Genomic DNA, 18,923 nt, shown 5'->3' on the forward strand with positions numbered 1-18,923 from the left:
CCGAACTGCCTCTTCCTGTCACAGGAATGCCTGCTCTTGTCCCCAGAAGGGGACCTGTGTGGACATGGGGTGGGGGAAGGATGAGGGGCAAGGAAACCTCCCCACCCACAAACCCCCTCCCAACCTGGAAGGCTTTCCAACAGGGCCCTCAGATGACCTGACATTTCTGGATAGCCAGGCATGGGCATGCCCATTGGGCTCGTCACAGCGGCTCTTGGACACTCCGGTCATCCACCACTCAGTGACAAGCTGCCCTAAACTCGGTGATGCTGAGCCATCCCATCCCCTTCATCTCACTCAGCTTGTGCGGGTCGGGGTCACACAGGCATGGGGGTGTCCCTGCTCCATCCCCTGGGTGACCAGACCCAAGGGGCCAGCCTGCAGGTGTCCAGAGGCTCTAGGAGGAGGCCCAGGAGCCAGGCCAGGTCCCACCAACCCCAGGTCAGCCGGCACCACCTCCCCTGCACAGGATGGGTCGGAGCAGGTCCAAGGGGAAGGGACCAGGACTCGTCCTCCAGGGAGCATCTGAGGATGGTGGCTGTGGTGTAAACCCCCACTATTTAACCTTACAGCAATGAAATATGAGTGCAAGAAACACGCTCACTTTTCTAAAACAAGTAGCTGCTTTAAAGACTTTAGAATGACTTCAGAAAGGTAAGTGGCTTAAAAAATACATGGTCAAATGAGGTAAAAGGCTGAGAAAATATATGCAAGAACCTGGGCCATGTGCCGCTCCGCCAGAGAGGCTGCCCATTTCAGGCCCGTTTCTCCAAGGGGCTGGGGTGCCAGCAGCAGCACAGGGTGGGGGGTACCCCACAGGTCCCTGCAGAAAGCACCACTCAGATAGCAAGACATGGACACCCCTGAGTGCTGGGGCCACAGGCAGGTGGGCCAACTGGCCCAGGTAATGGGGCCCCTGGAGCGCTGCCAGTCCCTGAAAGCCTGACACAGCAGGCAGCATGCTGACCTCCGCAGGACGCCTACCCAGCCTGCCCTCCCTCGAGCTTCCAGAAGGAAAACAAGAGAAGCAATTACTGCTTAACAGGCAAGTACTGTGTCTGGACTCTGGGGAGCCACATAATCGGTGAGAGTGGTTGCTGGTGAGGCAGGACCCCTGGGGGCCACAGCCTGAGCTCCCAAAAACCTGGTGGGGGAGGGGAGGAAGGCAGGGAGGCAGAAAGAGACAGAGATACTCCTGTGTGCAGGAACCCAGGCAGTAGGGAGCAGCCCCCACCCACATCCAGCCCACTGCTCCCCGCTGGGACGCCTGCGTCTGGTAGACAGTAGGTGCTCAATAAATGCTGGCCAAGCAGGAAAGCAACACACACAGGCACAGAATCCCATGCCTGTGGAGGGGGATGGGCTGTGGGGGGGTGGCGCCCAGGACACCAACAAGACACCTGCTGCCCAGGGGGACGTTTCTGGGGCCTGCCCATGTCAGAGACAGCAGTGACAGGTACAGGTGGGGGACCCGAGGCTGACACCCGGTTGGTGTCAGTTGACAGCGGCCACTGGACGCCTGGCAGCTTCATGTGTCATGTTCTAAAGCAGAGTCCTCAGATCCTGGACCCTCTGAACTGGGACCTAGGGGTCCTTGGGGTCCTGAGGGGCGGCACTTGCCGTGGTTCTGCCTGGGGCAGGCCCCAGCCTATCTCAGTTACCACCTCGCAGGGTGATCACGTGGCTAGGTCCTCCTCCCAGATAAATCAACAGGCTCCGAGGGAGAAAGAGGCTTGACGGCTGGGCTGAGGTGCCAACTTGAGGCTTCAGGCTGTGTCCTCACTGGCCCTGTAGGTTACAGGGGTGCTGGCGCAGCAGACAAGGCCCCCAAAGCATAGTTCCAGGGTGGTGGTGTCTAAGAACACCCAGCGAAGGTCTGGAGCACATGGCTGCTCTGTCACTGGCAAGAGGATAGCATGGCTTTCCTGTAAGTTCCTCAGGAATCCACTGACATTTTGCACAGCAGAAGAAACCATAAACAAAACGAAAGACAACCTACAGAATGGGAGAAAATATTTGGAAACGATGCAACTGACAAGGGTGCAATTTCCAAAGTATATAAACGACTCATATAGCTCAATATCAAAAACCAACCCAATCAAAAAAATTGGCAGAAGATCTATATGGACATTTCTCCAAAGAAGACATATGGGTGGCCAATAGACACATGAAAATATGCTTCACATCGCTAATTATTAAAGAAACTCAAACAAAAACTACAATGAGGATTCACCTCACACCAGTCAGAACGGCCATAGTTTAAAAGTCTGCGAATTCTGGTGAAGGCATGGAGAAAAGGAAACCTTCCTACATTGTTGGTGGGAATGTAAGTTGGTGCAGCCACTGTGGAGAACAGTACGGAGGTTCCTCAGAAAATGAGCATTCTCACTCCTGGGCAAATATCCAGGCAAAATTATAATTCAAAAAGACACATGCCCCTCAATGTTCACTGTAGCACCATTCAGGACTGTCAAGACATGGAAACAACCTAAAGGTCTATCAACAGATGAATGGATAGACACATGGCACATAGATACACAATGCAATATCGCTCAGCCACAAAAAAGAAGAGTCCCACTTTCAGCAGCAGTGGATGGGCCCAGAGATTGTCATGCTAAGTGAAGTAAGTCAGACACACACAAAAAAAGACAAATATCACTTGGTATCACTTACATGTCAATCTAAACTATGACACAAATGAACTTATTTACAAAACAGAACCCAACTCAAACAAAGAATGCCAATTTATGGTACCAAAGGGAGAGAGGGGAGGGGTAAACTGGGAGTGTGGGAAGAGCAGATACACACTGCTACTATAAAAAGGATGAACAACAAGGTCCTACTGTACAGCACAGGGAACTATATTCAATATGCTATCATAAGCCATAATGGACAAGGTATGAAAAAGAACACGTGTGTATACATATGACTCAATCACTGTGCTGTATGCCAGAAACAACACTGTAATCCTTACTATAATAACTTTAAAAAAATTATTCAACTAAGAATTAAAGGCCATAACAAGTGAAAAAAAGAGAGAAGAAAAGAAAGAAAAAGAATGCACTTACAAGCCGGGATGTAGTCAGGGGTAGCTGAGGGGCATGCGCCACCAGAGCCCCCCACACAGGCAGTTCTTAATCCAGCGCTGCTCCCACTGTTTGACGGCGGTGGTCTTGTTGGGCGACTTGAGCATGGTGACGCAGCCGCACCTGCAGATAGAGCAAGCAGGTGGGTGGGGTGCCAGGCAGGCCGGCTGTAGCCACAGGGCCTGGCACATGCTACTCCACCTCAGGATCGTGTTCCCTGCACCCCTACACCCCACACAGTGAGCTAATTCCTCTATAGCCTTCTGTCCCCACTCAATACCACCCCTCACTTCCCTGAGTGGACAGAGGCTGGGCCAAGCCTAGTGGTGTGACCCTGGGGTCGTCTGGCAGCAAGCGAGGCCCCATGTGCACGAGCAGCGCGGAGGCGGCCACTCCTCCATCTCTGCCCTTGTCAGACCACTGGGAGCCCCAAGAAGGCAGGCTTGGGCCAGCCGCTCGCTGCTACCCCCCACCTCGGCCTCACCCTTTATCAAGACCGCCAGGGATACCCACTCAGGAGCCCCAGACAGACACAATCCTGGGACCCTGGCCCGTCGGCTGCGAAGCTGCCAGTGGCGGAGTGGAATGGCATCTCCTGCAGCCACTCACCTGGTACACGCCTTGCAGGCCTCCGTGGGGTAGGCGCCCAGGTGCAGCCTCCGCAGGTGGTCCATCTTGGGCTGGCCCGGCGCCCTGATGGAGAGGAGCAGGGGAAGGCTCGGGGGTGTGCACGTGCATGGGCGCACACATGCATGCACACACGCAGACACAAGCACATGCGCACATACAGACGTACGGGTCAATCTCCTAGAGGCAAAGCGTGTGTAAGAACACGGAGAATCCAGGAGCCAGACTCCTACACACCCTCTGCCCACAGGCCCCTGCTGAGGGTGACGCCTGGAGCAGAGTGGAGCGAGCCCATCAGGATTTCTGAGGCTGGGGCACTCGTATCACACAAGTTTGAAAACTTCCTAGAGTGTGAAAGCCCTTTGGCGACCAGCCGCCTCTCTGTGTAAAGTGTTTCCTGAAACTCGAGCACAAACCACAAGTGTGTGATTCATCAAGCCGTTCCTCCCACGGCTTTAGAGATGAGAAAGAAAATCCGGAAGTGGAGGAGGAAGGCCCAGAGTCTTCCCGGAGGGGAAGGGGGCTGTGGGGACGCTAAGGCCCCTCCCCAGTAAAGGACCACTTGAGAATCCATCCCATGACACCCTGAATGGGAGGTGGCCTGTGGAGTCCTAGGTTCGCCTTCTGGCCTGGTGTCTATCTCTGGACTGTCCCTCGGAGATTGAGATTACCTGCCTGTAAAGTGGGGACAAACCCCCACCCAGGGTGCTGCTCCCTCAGCAGGCCTGGGCTTTCTGGACTCCGTACATCCAAAGAATGGCCCCCGAGGTCACTCCCAGCAAGGTCTGCCTAAGAGTGTTCTGCTTCCTGGCACCTTGGGACCTGCCAGGCACTCTGGGCTGCAGCGCGATTTATGGTGGGGGCTTGGGGTGTGAACCTGAGCTCCAGAGGGGCTGGAGCCCAAGTAACCAAGGTTGGCCAAGTGGGCCCTCCATGCGGGCCGTGACAGGCTAGGGGGAAGATGACGTCACCCGGACAAGCAAGGACACAAATTAGTACAAGCCGATGACCTGTACACTATAGTACAGTATAGTGTCTGGATGGAGGGAAGTGACAGGGCAGGGGAGGTGGGTGGGGCGGGGAGGAGTCTGGGGGCAAGGAGGAATCTCAGGGGCAAGGGAGGGGAGGAGTATCGGGGGTAGCACTCAGGTCAGGCTGGAAGGAAGCAGCAGGCGCAGCATGGGCAGAGGCCCTGAGACAGACGTGTGACAGGGAATGTCAGGCAGGTCTAAGGGAGACTCTTCTGAAAGAAAAGGTATCCAGGGCCCTGAGTCAGAGGTGAGTGCGCATACCTGATGAGGCCATCCAGCTGCAGACCAGTGGAGCTACCAGGAAGAGCAGGGGCCTTGCCAAAGTGCAGGCGCAGGGGCTGCTTGGGCTGCAGGCGGCTGACCAGTCCATCACTAACAGGCAGCCAGTCCAGGCTGGGGATGAGCAGCTGGCTGGGCAGTAGGCAGCACTCATCCACCAGCGCCTCGTCTGGCTCACTTGTGGGACCCTCGTCACGACCTGCGGGGGGAACAGGGGACACAGGACATCATGCTTAGCGGCCCTGCCCACAGCACTGCCCACCAGGAGGCATCATGGCCTCCTCCAGGCTCACAGAGCGCCAGGTGCAGGCCCCAGCCCTGCCCTGACTTCGTGAGGAGCCTGGGAAGCTCTTCCCCCTTCTCGGGCCTGGTCCTCTCCTCTGTAAAATGGGGACCCGTTTATTTATTTAAAAAATGTGCAGCGAGTACTGGGTGCCCTTCCTGGCATCAGGGAGGCAACAATGACAAAGCCTGGTCCCAGAAACACATGAGACAGGACAAATAGGAGCCTAAGAGTGGCCAATGTTTACTGAGCACCCACGGTGTGCCTGGATCTGTGCTAGGTGCTGGGGAAATAGTAGGGGGACCACAACAGAGCAAATTTGACCAATAGGAGATTACATTATGCTGGGGGGACTCAGCCAGGGCTTGTATTTTGGTGGGGAAATGAGAGAAGAGGAGTAGTTGTCTTACAGCAGATCCAGAGCTTGGTGAGCAGGCGAAAGAGAAGGGACATGCTGTCCTGAGTGTCTGAGGTAGCCGTGTACACAGGCAGGCAGCTGGGCTTCAGCAGGCCCCAGATGCGGATGACAACCATCAGCTCTCGCAGCATGCCCAGCGACGTGCCATCCCGCAGGAAGCTGTGGCCTGGTCGCAGCGGGGAGCCCTATGGGGAGGAAGGTTCTGGTTGTGTACTTTCGTGTTTGAGCATTCCAGGACCTCTGTGAGTTGCCATCAGATGGCCTTTGGGGAAGGGTGGGGCTTCTGGGAGGAGCTGAGCTGGAGGAAGTGGGGCGGAGGGCACACCTGGTTGGGCAGACTGGCCAGCAGGTACAGCACAAAGTCGCCCACCCACTGCAGGAGCTGCTGCAGTGCCTGGAGCGTGTTCATGTCCAGAACGAACTCCTCCGTCTTGAGGTTGATCATGACCTTGTCAATGTCTGGGAGGGGACAGGCAGTCAGGGGAGGCTGGGACCTCACATAGGGGGTCCTGGAGGGCAGGGCTGGAGGGAGAGGCTCCGGGTACCCACAGCAGGGCTTCAGGACACCTGACGCCCCTTGGACCCCCTGGGCAGGACAGCCTGGAGTTCCCACCGGCCTCCAGGCGCCCACACATACAGTGCCCCTGGGGATGCCACCCAGGCTGCCTCATCTTTGTTCCCAGTAACACCCACCATGTCCCCAAGGGCAGTGGTGGGGGGAGGGGAGCACATGCAAGACACCTGAGGGATCCTCCCTGGCAGACAGCAAGGGCACTTGGAGGGTGGGGGTGGGACCCAGGGTGGCCTGCAGGATGGAGCTGGACCCACCGACGTCTGTGATCTTGGCACAGATTTCGGTCAACCGGTCGCCAGGACTTTTGTCGGGTGTGTTGAGCACGTGCGGGCGCAGCAGCGACTTCAGCGTGGAGCTGATGGCGATGAGGAAAAGCTTTGCGTGGTAGTCACACACGCGGGTCACCGTGCAGGGCGACAGCTTGCACAGCGAGGCCTTCATGGCCAGGATCCGGGTGGACAGGACCTGGGTGGCCATGATGTGAGCAATTGGGGCTCGCGCCTCAGGGCGGGGCCAGAGCAAGGCGCTGGGCCCAATGGGCAAGGGGCTAAATCTCTGGGCCTTGCCCTCCTTCTGGCAGAATCAAGTAGAACCTTCCCTCACAGGACAGCAGGGTTTCAACCTGTGGGTGGGTCTACCCCAGGGGCCAAAGGGCCACGTCTGGGATCCCTAACGATTTGGGGGTGCCTGGCATGAAGTGGATAGGGGCGGGGATGCTGCTCTACCCCACCTCACTCCTCGACCCTGATGTCTCCTGGGATGCCACGACTGAAGGACTGACAGCATCAATGTGCGCGTACACAGCTCAGCCGAGCACTGAGTGGCTGGACGCTAGCGGCATTCCTGGCTCTGAAGCCAGCTCCCTCCTGTGCAGTTCACACCGGCAGCACCCTCTCACATCTGAGCTCTCTCAGATCTAAGCCCCGCACATCCGAGCTCTCGCACATCTGAGCGGGCTGCTAAAAACCACGCGACTTCTCCTTTCTGTTTCCTCCTCGTGTTGGAGACCGAGGCACAGAGGACAATTCCGGATTCCTAGCAGTGCTGACCTCATGGAGGCTCTAGGTCTGCAGTTACGCCAGGTTGCGTCTGGGGGATCATTTCTTCCTGCCCCTCTCATCTTTAAAACTCGAGGTCACTGTTCTTATCGCAGGGGCAAAGGCCTCCACTGACACTCAGAGGCAGGTGCAGCCAGGCCTGCAACCGCACCCTCCTGGGCTGAGAAGGCAGGGAGGTGGGCTGCCTGACCCACGGGTAAGAAGGGGGCCCCAGGGGAGGGCGGGGAGGGGCCGGCACCTGCTGCAGCTCGGCCTTCTGGCGTGTGTACTCCTCATGCAGCTTCTCCACCAGGCTCTGCACCATGCCGGGCTGCACGTGCAGCAGGATGTCCCACCAGTCATAGCCAGTCACCATGCAGTACTCCAGCAGGAAAAGCAGGTGCCGCAGGGCCAACCCCACGTCCAGCGAATGGCCCATGGATGGCGAGATGCGCAACATGCTCAGCTGTGGGGAGAGGGCGGGGCGTGAGGGGATGGGAGTCTGAGCACCAGGGACAGGGCGGGCTCAGCCCATGTGGGGTCCTGGCCTGCCTCATTTCCTGTCACCTGGGAGGGCTACAGAGCCACAGCCTGGCCAGGGGGCATGAACAGAGCCCTTTCCACCAAGGGTGTGCCTGTGGGGTGGCAGGGCCTGCAAGTCCACTTGGGGGCCGCATGGTCCCTCTCACCAGGCCAAACCCATCCCTACCCCACCCATCCCAGATGCCGAGGGTAGGGCCAAGTAGGTACACTGCCCGATAGTGATTTCCTGGGGAGTAGGGGGCACATGCATGTGTGACCAAGTGTGTAAACACATGTAGATGTGTGTAAGCAAGTGTGAGAGTGGATGTTGCGAGGCACCTGTCCTCTTGCCAGGCCATGGATGGGTTCTTTTGAGAGGCAAGAGGCCAACACAGGGCACCTGGCGTGCATGCGGGGGAAAGGTGGGGGAGGCGTCAGAACCCCACGTGAGGAGAAGCCACCCTAAGCCACCTCCTGCGCAACCCCCGCAGGCCACAGGCCTCACCCTGCAACAATGACCACACCCCACAGAGGCATAGGCCCCGCACTCTTGGCACCCCCAGCACAGCACTGACCCTGCCGTGGTTGTCAATGCCCACGAGGGCCAGGGAGGTCCAGGAGAGTTGCATGGCCTTGAAGTGGACGGCGGGGCCTGTGGTCCGGGGGCGCTTGAGAGCTGGCTCGTCTATGGGGCGCGGGGCGGCAGAGCTGTAGAAGATGGCCATGGTCTGCAGTGAGAGCCGGTGCACGATGTGGACACTGCCGTCGTGGAAGGCCAGGGCCAGCCCTGGGGGCACATGCAGGTCAAGCGGCTGAGCCCAGCCTTGGACAATGGGAAGTGGCTGCACCGTGCTCAGCTTGTTGGCAACCTCAGAGCCTTTCTAGCTCACTGGATATCAAGAGCAGTGTCCTCATCCCCACTGGGACTGACATAAGGCTGGGCCAGGTTCCCATGACCCTGAGACTGGAGGCCAAGGCCACAGTGCACCCCTCCCTCTGACCCCCAGGAACCCTGAAACACTGTACCGAGGCCGGGGTAGAACTGGGTGTCACTGGCCACCTTCAGGTCAGTGTTGGTGAGTGAGATGGGCAGCTTGGGCAGTGCCACAGCAGACACACGGTCCAGGTCATTGGTGGCTGACAGAATCCGCCATTTGAGAATTGTGGGTTGTTTGTCACCAACTGAAAGGGGGTGTGGGAGACAAGGGGCAACAAAACGAAGACGAGACTGAAACGCAACAAGGGTGGACTGGACCCAGCGCCCTTCCCCTCCTGGGGCTCCCAGCCAACTCACAGGAGCAGGGAAGGGGGCGGGGGTCCCCCACAGGGCCCGGTTCTGGGCCCTTCACAGCGACGGGAGGAGGTGTCTGCCTGGGCAAGCAGCTGTCAGGGGGCAGGGGTGGCCACCTTGTCCCCTCGAAGGAGCCAACGTGCCGAGGAGGGGAACCCATCCCAGACCTTGCTGCCACACAAACCCCAAAATTCTCCTGTGGACTTGACTGGTGTGCACGGGGTTCTCTGTCCCTGTGGTCCAAGAGGTCCTAGGTGGACCCCAGCTCCCTCAGGAGGGGGACAGACAGGCCCCTCCTGGCACCCATACCCTCGGTGCCACAATGGAGCCCCCCAGCAAGAGGCGGGGTGGTTCCCATCCATCTGGGCTTGGTCTCTGCGTGCTGTGGGCAGAGGTGCCCAGACACCAAGGTGACGCTGAGACAAGCCCAGGCACCCAGCTGGTGGCCAGCACTCCAGCTGCCCCAGGGGGCCGGCAGACTTAGGGAAGCAGGCCGGAGCAGTGAGGTGGCCCAACCTAGGAGCATCCAGGAGCAGTGAGGTGGCCCGACCCAGGAGTGTCCAGCTCTGTTTCTGAAACAAGAGTTTGAGGCTGGCTGTGATAACACACCTCTGCGCCCACCTGTCCTGAGAGCTCTGCCCCAGACGTCTCAGCAAGAGGAGTCTCCTGGAAAATGTCATCCCACAGGGAGAGAGAGGCCCAGAGAGGGGCAGCACTGAGCAGAGCTGTCACGGTGACAGCCAAGGCTATCCCTAGAGAGGGAGCACGTTCAGGCCAGGCCCGCACCAGCTGCCCACACTGGCTTCCTGACGGCCTTGGCCGTTTCTAGGTCACAGAGGACAGTGGCTGCTGTCAGAGGCTGAACAGCTTGCCTGAGTCTACCTGGACCCACTATCCACCCAAGTCAGGCCACCGCCTCTACTGCGGGCTGGACAGTAGCTGGTAGGGTGGGGCCCGAGGGAGACCAGTGTGGGCAAAGGTTAGGAGGAAGGGGCAGGAGAGGCAGGTCTAAGAGCCCACAGGGCCGTGAGGCTGGGACAAGGGATGGGGTGTGGGGGCAGCAGGTGAACTCAGCAGAGACCCTTGAGCACCTGGATGCCTGCCTCGGGAAGAGGCTCCACCAGGACGGGAGGCCCTTCTGAGTGAAGTCTGGTCCTACTGTGATAAGGTCCCAGGGTGGGACCGCACAGCAGGTGGGGAGCAGGGCCAGCCTGGGACTCGGGAAGGGCCAGGACCCCACTCAGGAGGTGCAGCCGACCACCCTCACACAACTCCTCTGGGACTGTGTTGAGCAGCGTATGTAACCCACCTGCGGGTGGATGGACCTCAGGGGCCTCTTGACTCAGGCCAGTCACTCCAGGGCCATGAGCACTACTGGCAGCAGGAACGCCCCGGGCTATGTGGCCGCGGTTCACCCCCGGCATCTCAGCCACATAGGTATCAGGAAGCGGGCCCCTCTGGCGGGGACGTGGGGATCCACGTGGGTGCAAGGTCAGAGAGGGAGGGAGAGGTGGGCACGTTCTAGCAAACTCAGGCCACCATGGTGCCGCCTCGCTGCACCCAGGGTAGTCTGAGTGTGCCTGGCCACCTGGGCGACTCACCAGCCGGAGAGAGCTGCTGGAAGATATTGTTCACAGGAAGTCCCTCCTTGCGCAGCGACCAACACTCCACCACACTGCTCGTCTGGCTGGATGCACACAGCAGTACCTAGGGATGGGTGCGTGGTGAGGGGCCTAGAACAGCCCATGGCCTCTGCGGGGTTCTGGCTCGTCTTAGGGCTCACATGCCATTGTGGGTACAACCCAGGCCCGCCTGGCCCGCGTCTGCATCTGCCCACCCACTGTCCTCACTGCCCTGGGGAGTGCTGTGCTGTGCTGGAGACGGTCATCCATGGTGCCCTGGCGGGAAGCAAAGGTACCAGGGAAACACATCAGGGACTGGTGAAGCTAGGGCTGGTCAGTACAAGGCTACGAGGGACCTCAGGGAACCTGGTGCAGGTAGCTCAACTCTGCCCCCAGAGACCCCCCCCCCGCATCCTGGTCCTGGGACCCGGGGATACATCACCTTATGGAGCAGAGGAGACTTGGCAGGAGGGATTAAGCTAAGACCCCTGAGATAGGGATGACCCTGGTTTCCCCAGGGGGCCCAGTGTCATCACAGGGTCCTTATAAGAGGGAGGCGGAGGGTCAGAGGCAGAGAGACGGGGGATTTGCACTGTTGGCTGTGAAGATGGAGGGAGGGGCCGCAAGGCAGAGATGCGGTGCCTCTAGAAGCTGGAAAAGGCAGGAGCCCCTGGAGGGAGCAGCCCCGCCCAGGTGGGGGTTTAGCCTTGAGGTGGCAGGGTGGGCTCACCTGCTCCGACATGTCGCGGGCCAGGAACTTCAGGTGGGTGATGGCGGGCAGCCGGTCGCGGCGGCTGAGGTCGGTGGTGCAGCGCATGAAGAGCGAGGGCAGGAGCTCGGTGTCAATGCGGCACTTCTCATTGACCACGCTCACGCACACCTTGTACAGCTGGACCGGTGACGCACTGCTGCCATCCGCCGTGGCCACCACAATGTTGCCGCCACCTGTGAAGGCAATGTCGGCCAGAGCCACGCGGCCGCGCAGCCGGCACAGGCTTTCAGTCGAGGTGAGCACCTGCCCGCTGGGCTTGAGCAGGGACACAGTGACCAGGCCGCTGACCGTGACAGCGATCCAGCCCTCCATGGGCTTGCCCCCGAACAGTGTGAGCGATGGCGAGAACTTGACGCGGGAGAACTTTTCCCCGAAGCTGGAGGCACCAGACTGTAAGGGAGGGGAGGGGTCAGCTGCAGGGGGGTGGGGGTGGGGGGTCCAGTTCATGCTCGGCCTCTAGGGGTCTACCTTCGTGGCCCAAGGACCCCCTCCTGGGAACCGCACCCTCAGGAACACAGAGGAACCAGGCAGCAGAAGCCTCAAGAGTCCAAGCCTGAGGTCAGATTCAGCTTCAGCCACTGAGCGCTGGGTGACACAGGCCTCTCTGACCCTCAGTGTCCTTGTCTGCATGTCCAAGCATAAGGAGGTCATAGCTAGACACATGAGGGACAGCAGTCAGCTGTGTTTTCCTTAGGGCCAGACAGACATCCAGTGTTCTCAATTGCTCAGTTCAGCCACTCCGGGCTCCGTGCGTGGGCAGTGTGGGAGCACGCCTGAGCCAGTGCACAGAACAAGCTGGGCACCAGGCAAGTGGCTGCAGGACTCAGATATGCCCCCTGCAGGCAGTGCTGGGAAGCGCAGCTGCCACTGCTCTTTCATCTTTTCGCCCCTGGGCCACCAGCCACTGCTGCGCTGGCCTCTGCCCCAGCTTTGCCTTTCCCAGCATCCCTAGGGGCAGACCCTAGGGAGGCCTGCCCCCCTGACTCCTTTCTGTCAGCACAAAGCATCTGTCACTGAAACAGCACGAGCTGGAGACTGCACAGAGCTCCTCCGAGCAGTGGGAGACTCTGCCCCTCTGTCTGGGGACGAGGAGCAGACTTACTAAGCTCACCCAGGCACCCCCAGGCTCATGGGACTAGACATCCAGGGAGGGCAGGGCTGACCACAGCCCCAGCTGAGTTTCCCGGACGTGTAGGTGAGAGCAGTGTTGGAAAGAAAGAAGCCAAAGCCCCCAAATGAGCCCCAAGGGGAGATGCTAAAAGTCTGAAAAAGAAACCTCCCACAGAAAAAACGGTCCAGATGGTTAGGCAGTAAGCCTTGCAATGAGTCACTCCCTAGGGGAGAAGGAACAGGAGGCAGACACAGGGAAGGGACGGAAAGGTCATTTCCCACAGCATCATTCTAGGAGGGCCTCCTGGCTTGGGAGCAGAGCTGACCAAGCCACGTGAGCTCTTGCTGCTGCCATAGGCCTCACCCAGGCATGGCCCTGACCAAGCCCCCCTTGCTTTCTCATACTGAACCCTGGCCCAGCCCCTGGCCCCACTTGACAATGAGGATGGCTGAGGTATGACTTGGAGACTGAACTCAGCACCCTAATCCAGGAGGCTCCCCTCTCAGGGGGACACCAGGCTGAACCGTGGGGTGCAGACAGGAATCAAGGGCTGTCACCACATCAACCATGTACGAGATGCTAGCAACACAGATGCTGACAACTGGGTGGCAGGTATGACAGCCTGGCACCATGAGAGGAGGAGCCAAGACCTCCTTGGGCTTGAGGCCTGCTCCCCCAGGCAGGACATCCACCTTTTCCACGTGCAGGGCCAGTTTCACACCGTTGTGCAGCCAGGACAAGGCCACAATGGGGTCCCCTTCCACCACGCTGCCCACGGGGCTCTCCCAGCTGTTGGCCAGGTGGTCAGCCATGCTCCAGCACTTGATCTGCCCATCGGCATCAGCTGACAGCAGACGAGAGCCTGGGGAGAAGGGGGAGATTGGGCAAACCTCTGTCACAAGCCCCATCTCCACAGTCCATCAGGGTGGGGGGCCAGACTGGAGGTGTAGAGCAAGGGACCAGCACAGGCGAGTTCAGAAACAGGGGCGAGAAGAGCAGAAGCCTCAAAGGCACAGGTCAGGGTTTCAAGTCCCAGCTCTGAGCCCAGGGCCAAGGCCAGGAAGACAGAGCAGGTAGCCCTGGCATTCAGGGTGGGGGCTGCCCTCACCGGACTGGTCCCACTCCAGGCAGGTGATGGCCTCACTGTGCTCTGAGCGGATGGAGTGCACGTCCCAGGGATGCTCAGTGTCCAGGATATGGATCATGCGGGTCAGGTCTGCAAGGACAGTGAGGTCAGTGCAGCAACAACGGCCTGGTGCCCAACCACCCCAGGGGATTGGGGTGTCGAAGCCCATTAGGAAGTGTTGAAGCCAGGTTGCAGGGGCTCCAGAAACATGATTTATACACAGGCAGCCTGAGGGGAGACCCATGACCCTGCCTTCTGTGAGGTTACAACTGTGCTTTCAAAATGGACCCAAAACACTAACAGCAGGTGTCTCTCCATGGAAGGTTAGGGTTCTCATGCTAAAGTTTCATGTTTTCCTAATTCTCTCTAAGAAGTGCATATTGCTCTGTGGTGGGAAGAATACCAGCCCTGTGGCTGAGTGCACCGCAAAGCTGATGGTGACACACGCGGCTGGAAAACTCCCTCAGGAGCCTCAGCAAGCCACAAGCGGCCACTGCCCCCTCTCCCCCTGCCCCGCAGCCGCGGCCGTTCCTCAAGGTTATCTCTGTGCCCCTCACCACCCCTGTCTCAGAGGAGGAAAGCCCATGGGAGCTGGGGGGGGAGGGCCCTATGAGGGGCCCTGGGATGGGGGGTGGCACACCTTGGTCATCACTGCGCAGGTCTGTGGTGAAGGCGATGAGGTTGCGGCAGGACCAGGTGCAGGCCAGGGGACCCGACGGGCAGTGGGTGCTCTTGGGCCATTTCTCCCACTCACAGATGTAAGCCAGGTCCATGGCTCCCAATTGCCAAGGTCACACAGGGAGGACGGTCACCAGCTCCTACAGGAGGGAAGACAGGCTTGTCATCCATCTTCACAGGGTGCCTGCAGGCCCTGAGTGCGCTGATGGATGCTGGTTACCACAGGGGACAAAGTGGACTCAACCCCTGCCCTGCGTGTGGCCAGGGAGCTGCGTTTTACACAAGCATGGCCAGGGATCAATCCATGCAGCTGGAAGGAAGAGCATGTCAAGCGGAGAGAAGAGCCAGTTCAAAGGCCCAGAGGCTTGACTGAGCCTGGGGTGCTCAAGCAGTGTCTGGGCCTGCAGAGCAGGAACAGAGTGAGTGGGGGCGTGGAGCAAGGTAAGGATGGGGAGGGGATGAGGCAGGTCTTGCAGGGCCTGGGGGTTTCACCTGGAGGGAGATGGGAGCCCCAAGAAGCCTGTTTCTGTTTCACAGGCCCCTCTGGCTGTCTGGAGGGCACGGCTGGGGAATGGGGTAGAGGTGATGGCACTGGTCCAGGTGCACCGTGACGAGGACAGTGAAAGCTGCGATGAGAGGTAGCACCCAGGTCTATTCTTAAGAAGGAGCCCGTGGACACAGGAGAACCAGTGAGGCTGCCTTAGACAGAGGCAGGGAGGCAGGGTGGGGGTTAGGCAGCACCTTGGGGCCTGGCTTCCAGGGGTACAGAAAGGGTCAGTGAACCCTTCCTGAGCAAGCTCTTTGCGCCCAGCAGCGACTAAGGTTATTTCCTTTCACCTTCCCAATCACATTACCCGCTCCTTCTTAAAGCCTCGCCCCGGAACACTGAGACCCCGTCCACAAGCCCAAACAGCAGTCTTTTTAAGCTCTGCCCCAAAGCCCTCCGGCCCCGCCCCTACAAAATGTGCTTTCCAGACCCCACTCTCAATTTGTCCCTGGCTTCCCCTGGCCCGGCCTGAACTTCTGTTTTTATCCCAAAGTTTCCAAAACAATCCCAAAGCGCCTCCTCCACACACCTGGCCACCCAGGACCCGCCCCAAGCCACCCGACAGTCCCTAAGATCCGCCTCAAATGCATCCCAGGCCCTCCCCGGGGAGGTACAACCTTAGGCCCTCCCCGATTTTCCACCGCCCAACGCAGGGCGCCTCAGGTCACCCCAAATTTCCGCCACGACCCCCAGACCACGCCCAGCGCATTCAGGGAGCGTACCCAGCACCCTCTGCTCTCCAGGACCGCCCTCTGACTCCACAGGCCCTGCTCCGACCCACAATCCCAGCAGCGTCGGCGCCATCCGGAGGCTGGTCGACTGCCCAAGCCCCCAGCCCCGCACTCACTGGACCAGCCTGTACGCCCACCGAGAAGGAGGCTGCCGTCTGCATTCGCTCTAACGCCCCAACTCCGGCGCCGCCATCTTCCCAGGACCAACGAGTCTCCCGCGCAGCCCGGCTGCTTCCCGGAGACTTCTGGGACCTCAGTGGCTCCGCCCCGCTTCCGGGGTAATTTGCATGCGATCGCGGCTTTCCAACAGCCATCTGCGTTATATTTGGTGGAAAAAACAAACACTTTCTTAATTAAGTGAATAATTCCCTTAGATTAAGCTGTGATTGTACTAGTTTCGTAAAGAAAAGGGGAAAATTGCTCGATTGGGTTTTAATAGAATTCACCCTCAGCGAAAAGTATTTGATTCTTTCTACTATAAATAGTTCTGGCGTCTCCTTCTAGTTCGTGCTCGCTTCGGCAGCACATATACTAAAATTGGAACGATACAGAGAAGATTAGCATGGCCCCTGCGCAAGGATGACACGCAAATTCGTGAAGCGTTCCATATTTTGGCTTAATTTCACGATATCTAGCCAAGGTGTTGTAAATCGCTCATAAGCAAGCTAACTTAACCCATCAAGGGCCGGTAGAATTAGTCTCTATCCTCAATTCCTGCTCCAAAAGCTGTCGGACTCTCCCCAGTTTGGAAGGTCTTTTCCATAAAGACAAGGGATTGATTGCAGGGGAAGGGTATGCAGTCAGCAGGCAACACCTGGGCAAAGGTCTGGGGACCGGGCTGTCTAGGGACGCGGTGTGTGGAGAACCCACACAGCCAACCAGGAAGCTGGACAGGATGGAGTCCGCGTGGATCTGGAGGCAGCCTGTGGGCTTGCCCTGGGCCCCACACCCGTGCCCTGACCCCAGCCGGTGCTCTCAGTTCAATTCAGTCGCTCAGTTGTGTCCGACTCTCTGCGACCCCATGGACTGCAACATGCCACGCTTCCCTGTCCATCACCAACTCCCGGAGCTTACTCAAACTCATGTTCATCGAGTCGGTGATACCATCCAACCATCTCATCTTCTGTTGTCCCCTTCTCCTCCTGCCTTCAATGTTTCCGAGAATCAGGGTCCTTTCCAATTAGTCAGTTCTTCGCATCAGGTGGCCAACGTATTGGAGCTTCAGCTTCAGCATCAGTCCTTCCAATGAATATTCAGGACTGATTTCCTTTAGGATTGACTGGTTTGATCTCCATGCAGTCCAAGGGACTCTCAAGGGTCTTCTCCAACACCACAGTTCAAAAGCATCAGTTCTTCGGGGCTCAGCTTTCTTTACGGTCCAACTCTCACATCCATACTGGAAAAACCCTAGCTTTGACTAGACTGATCTTTGTAGGCAAAATAATGTCTCTGCTTTTTAATACACTGTTTAGGTTGGTCATAGCTTTTTTCCCAAGGTCAAGCTTTTTTTCCAAGTCTTTTAATTTCATGGCTACAGTCACCATCTGCAGTGATTTTGGAGCCCAAGAAAATAAAGTCTGTCACGGTTTCCATTGTTTCCCCATCTATTGCCATGAGGTGATGGGACCTGATGCCAAAATCTTAGTTTCTTGAATGTTGAGTTTTAAGCCAGCTTCTTCACTCTCCTCTTTCACTTTCATCAAGAGGCTTTTTAGTTCCTCTTCTCTTTCTGCCCATAAGGGTGTCCTCCGGGCACTGGAAATTCAGTGCCCTTGGCAGGTGGGGAAGCTTCAAGCTGGTTATTCGAGTATTAATATTTCTTTGTGTCCTCCTAACAAGCCCTTGGGAGTTCCATTATTTAGTATCTACATGTAAAACTTTTTCAATGCCTGTTAAAATAGAAGACACCCTTGTAGCTCAGTCGGTAAAGAATCTGCCTGCAATGCAGAAGACCTGGGTTTGATTCCCTGGGTCGGGAAGATCCCCTAGAGAAGGAAATGGCAATCCACTCCAGTATCCTTTCCTGGAAAATCCCATGGACAGAGGAGCCTGGCGGGCTACAGCCCACGGGGTAGCAAGACACGACTTAGCGACTAAACCACCACCAAACCAGGATAAAGCAGGAATATACCAAGAAGCCCTGTGCATCTTGTAGCAGCAGAAAGTAAGGCCGTTTCTCAAATAAATAAATATAGGGGTGCCTCACTGAGACCTGTACACAAGCCATTGAAGGGGCTCCCAGAAGCCAAATCTTGAACACTCTAAGCAAGAAAAAGGAATATTAGATCACAACACAAACTAAAAAGTAAATGCCCAGGCATCCGTACTGATAGAATTGGCTAAATAAATACTGAATACACAGGGTGAAAGAGAAAAATCTCTCCTGGAGAATTTTCAGTAGTTAACATGGATACTCCACCTTCAGACACTTGGAGATCAGCAGAGGTCAGTAGCAAGGATCCCCATGGAAAGCAGGGAGCTCTGGTGTGGCTCCATGGGAACAGCAGAAAACTCAGGCTAAGGGGCCCTGCAGGACACACAGCCAGTCCCAGACACACACAGATGGAAAACATGGGGGAGGAAGCCATATGAAGACAGAATCAGAGGCTTGAAGGATGTGGTCACAAGCCAAGGGAGGCTGGAGCCCCTAGAAGCTGGAAGAGGCAGGGACTGGACCTTCCCCTGGAGCCTCCAGAGGGAGTAGGACACTGGGACACCTTGATCTTGGACTTCTGACTCTAGAACTGGGTGCCAATAAATTCCTGTTTTGTTTTTTTGCCAGGTCTTAGTTGCAGCATGTACAATCTATTTCCCTGACCAGGGATCGATCCCAGGCCCCCTCCATTGGGAGTGCTGTCCTAGCCACTAGAGCACCAGAGAAGTCCCTCAAATTCCTGTGGTTTTTAAACTGCAGTGTGGTGTATTGTGTTCAGCCACTCGGGAAGCTCACACAAGTGACCTCTTTGGAGGTCACACAGGTGGCAGGTGGAAGAGTTAGGGTTTCAGCCTGGGCACCCAGGAGAGGACCAGCCAGGGCAGCATAGCCAAGAGCCAGGATCTCCTGGCAGAGTCTTCACACACACCTGCCTCCACCTGGGGTCTCACTCAGCACTAGCCTTCTCCTTAGGCCTGCATCCCTCAATGACCAGGACCCAAGGGCATCGTGAGTGCCTGGAGCATCCCCAGCC

The 18,923-nt window shown here is 57.7% G+C and overlaps 1 protein-coding gene and 1 non-coding gene across 10 annotated transcripts; one reads left to right on the top strand and one right to left on the bottom strand.

Moving 5' to 3' along the window:
- Positions 1-604: 604 nt before the first annotated feature.
- On the bottom strand, positions 605-15,959 carry MED16 (mediator complex subunit 16). Of its 9 annotated transcripts, none has more exons than XR_015167328.1 (17): positions 15,873-15,959; positions 14,950-15,083; positions 14,420-14,597; positions 13,762-13,869; positions 13,346-13,515; positions 11,501-11,932; positions 10,750-10,855; positions 8,884-9,039; positions 8,433-8,644; positions 7,595-7,801; positions 6,553-6,653; positions 6,050-6,183; positions 5,717-5,909; positions 5,006-5,222; positions 3,696-3,779; positions 3,069-3,209; positions 605-1,995 (listed from the first exon to the last, which is right to left on the bottom strand). XR_015167328.1 is itself a non-coding variant. In XM_086411269.1 (17 exons), exons 3-16 carry the CDS (start codon positions 14,550-14,552, stop codon positions 3,083-3,085), a joined length of 2,490 nt encoding a protein of 829 aa, XP_086267395.1. In that variant the 5' UTR covers positions 14,553-14,597; positions 14,950-15,083; positions 15,873-15,959; the 3' UTR covers positions 605-1,995; positions 3,069-3,082. The 9 variants fall into 9 exon arrangements, 6 of the variants coding, with proteins under 6 accessions (XP_086267395.1, XP_086267393.1, XP_086267391.1 ...); XR_015167327.1 differs by having other exon boundaries at positions 15,852-15,959; XM_086411269.1 differs by having other exon boundaries at positions 6,553-6,763.
- Positions 15,960-16,242: 283 nt separating this feature from the next.
- On the top strand, positions 16,243-16,349 carry LOC147369299 (U6 spliceosomal RNA). Its single transcript, XR_015168671.1, has one exon. It is a non-coding gene; the product is annotated as a U6 spliceosomal RNA (small nuclear RNA).
- The last annotated feature ends 2,574 nt before the right edge of the window (positions 16,350-18,923 follow it).

Source organism: Bos grunniens, chromosome 7, assembly GCF_055505025.1.
Source record: "Bos grunniens cultivar Pamir isolate PY7600 chromosome 7, Bosgru_T2T1.0, whole genome shotgun sequence".
NCBI classification, from domain to species: Eukaryota; Metazoa; Chordata; class Mammalia; order Artiodactyla; family Bovidae; genus Bos; species Bos grunniens.

What these genes read in the sequence shown, in the direction of transcription:
- MED16 (XM_086411265.1), bottom strand. Translation starts at nt 14,552, where the DNA reads ATGGACCTGGCTTACATCTGTGAGTGGGAGAAATGGCCCAAGAGCACC. An exon ending in CCCGCGACATGTCGGAGCAG is followed by an intron (nt 10,856 to 11,500) that starts GTGAGCCCACCC and finishes ACCCATCCCTAG; the next exon opens with GTACTGCTGTGTGCATCCAG. An exon ending in TGGCCAGTCTGCCCAACCAG is followed by an intron (nt 5,910 to 6,049) that starts GTGTGCCCTCCG and finishes TCCTCCCCATAG; the next exon opens with GGCTCCCCGCTGCGACCAGG.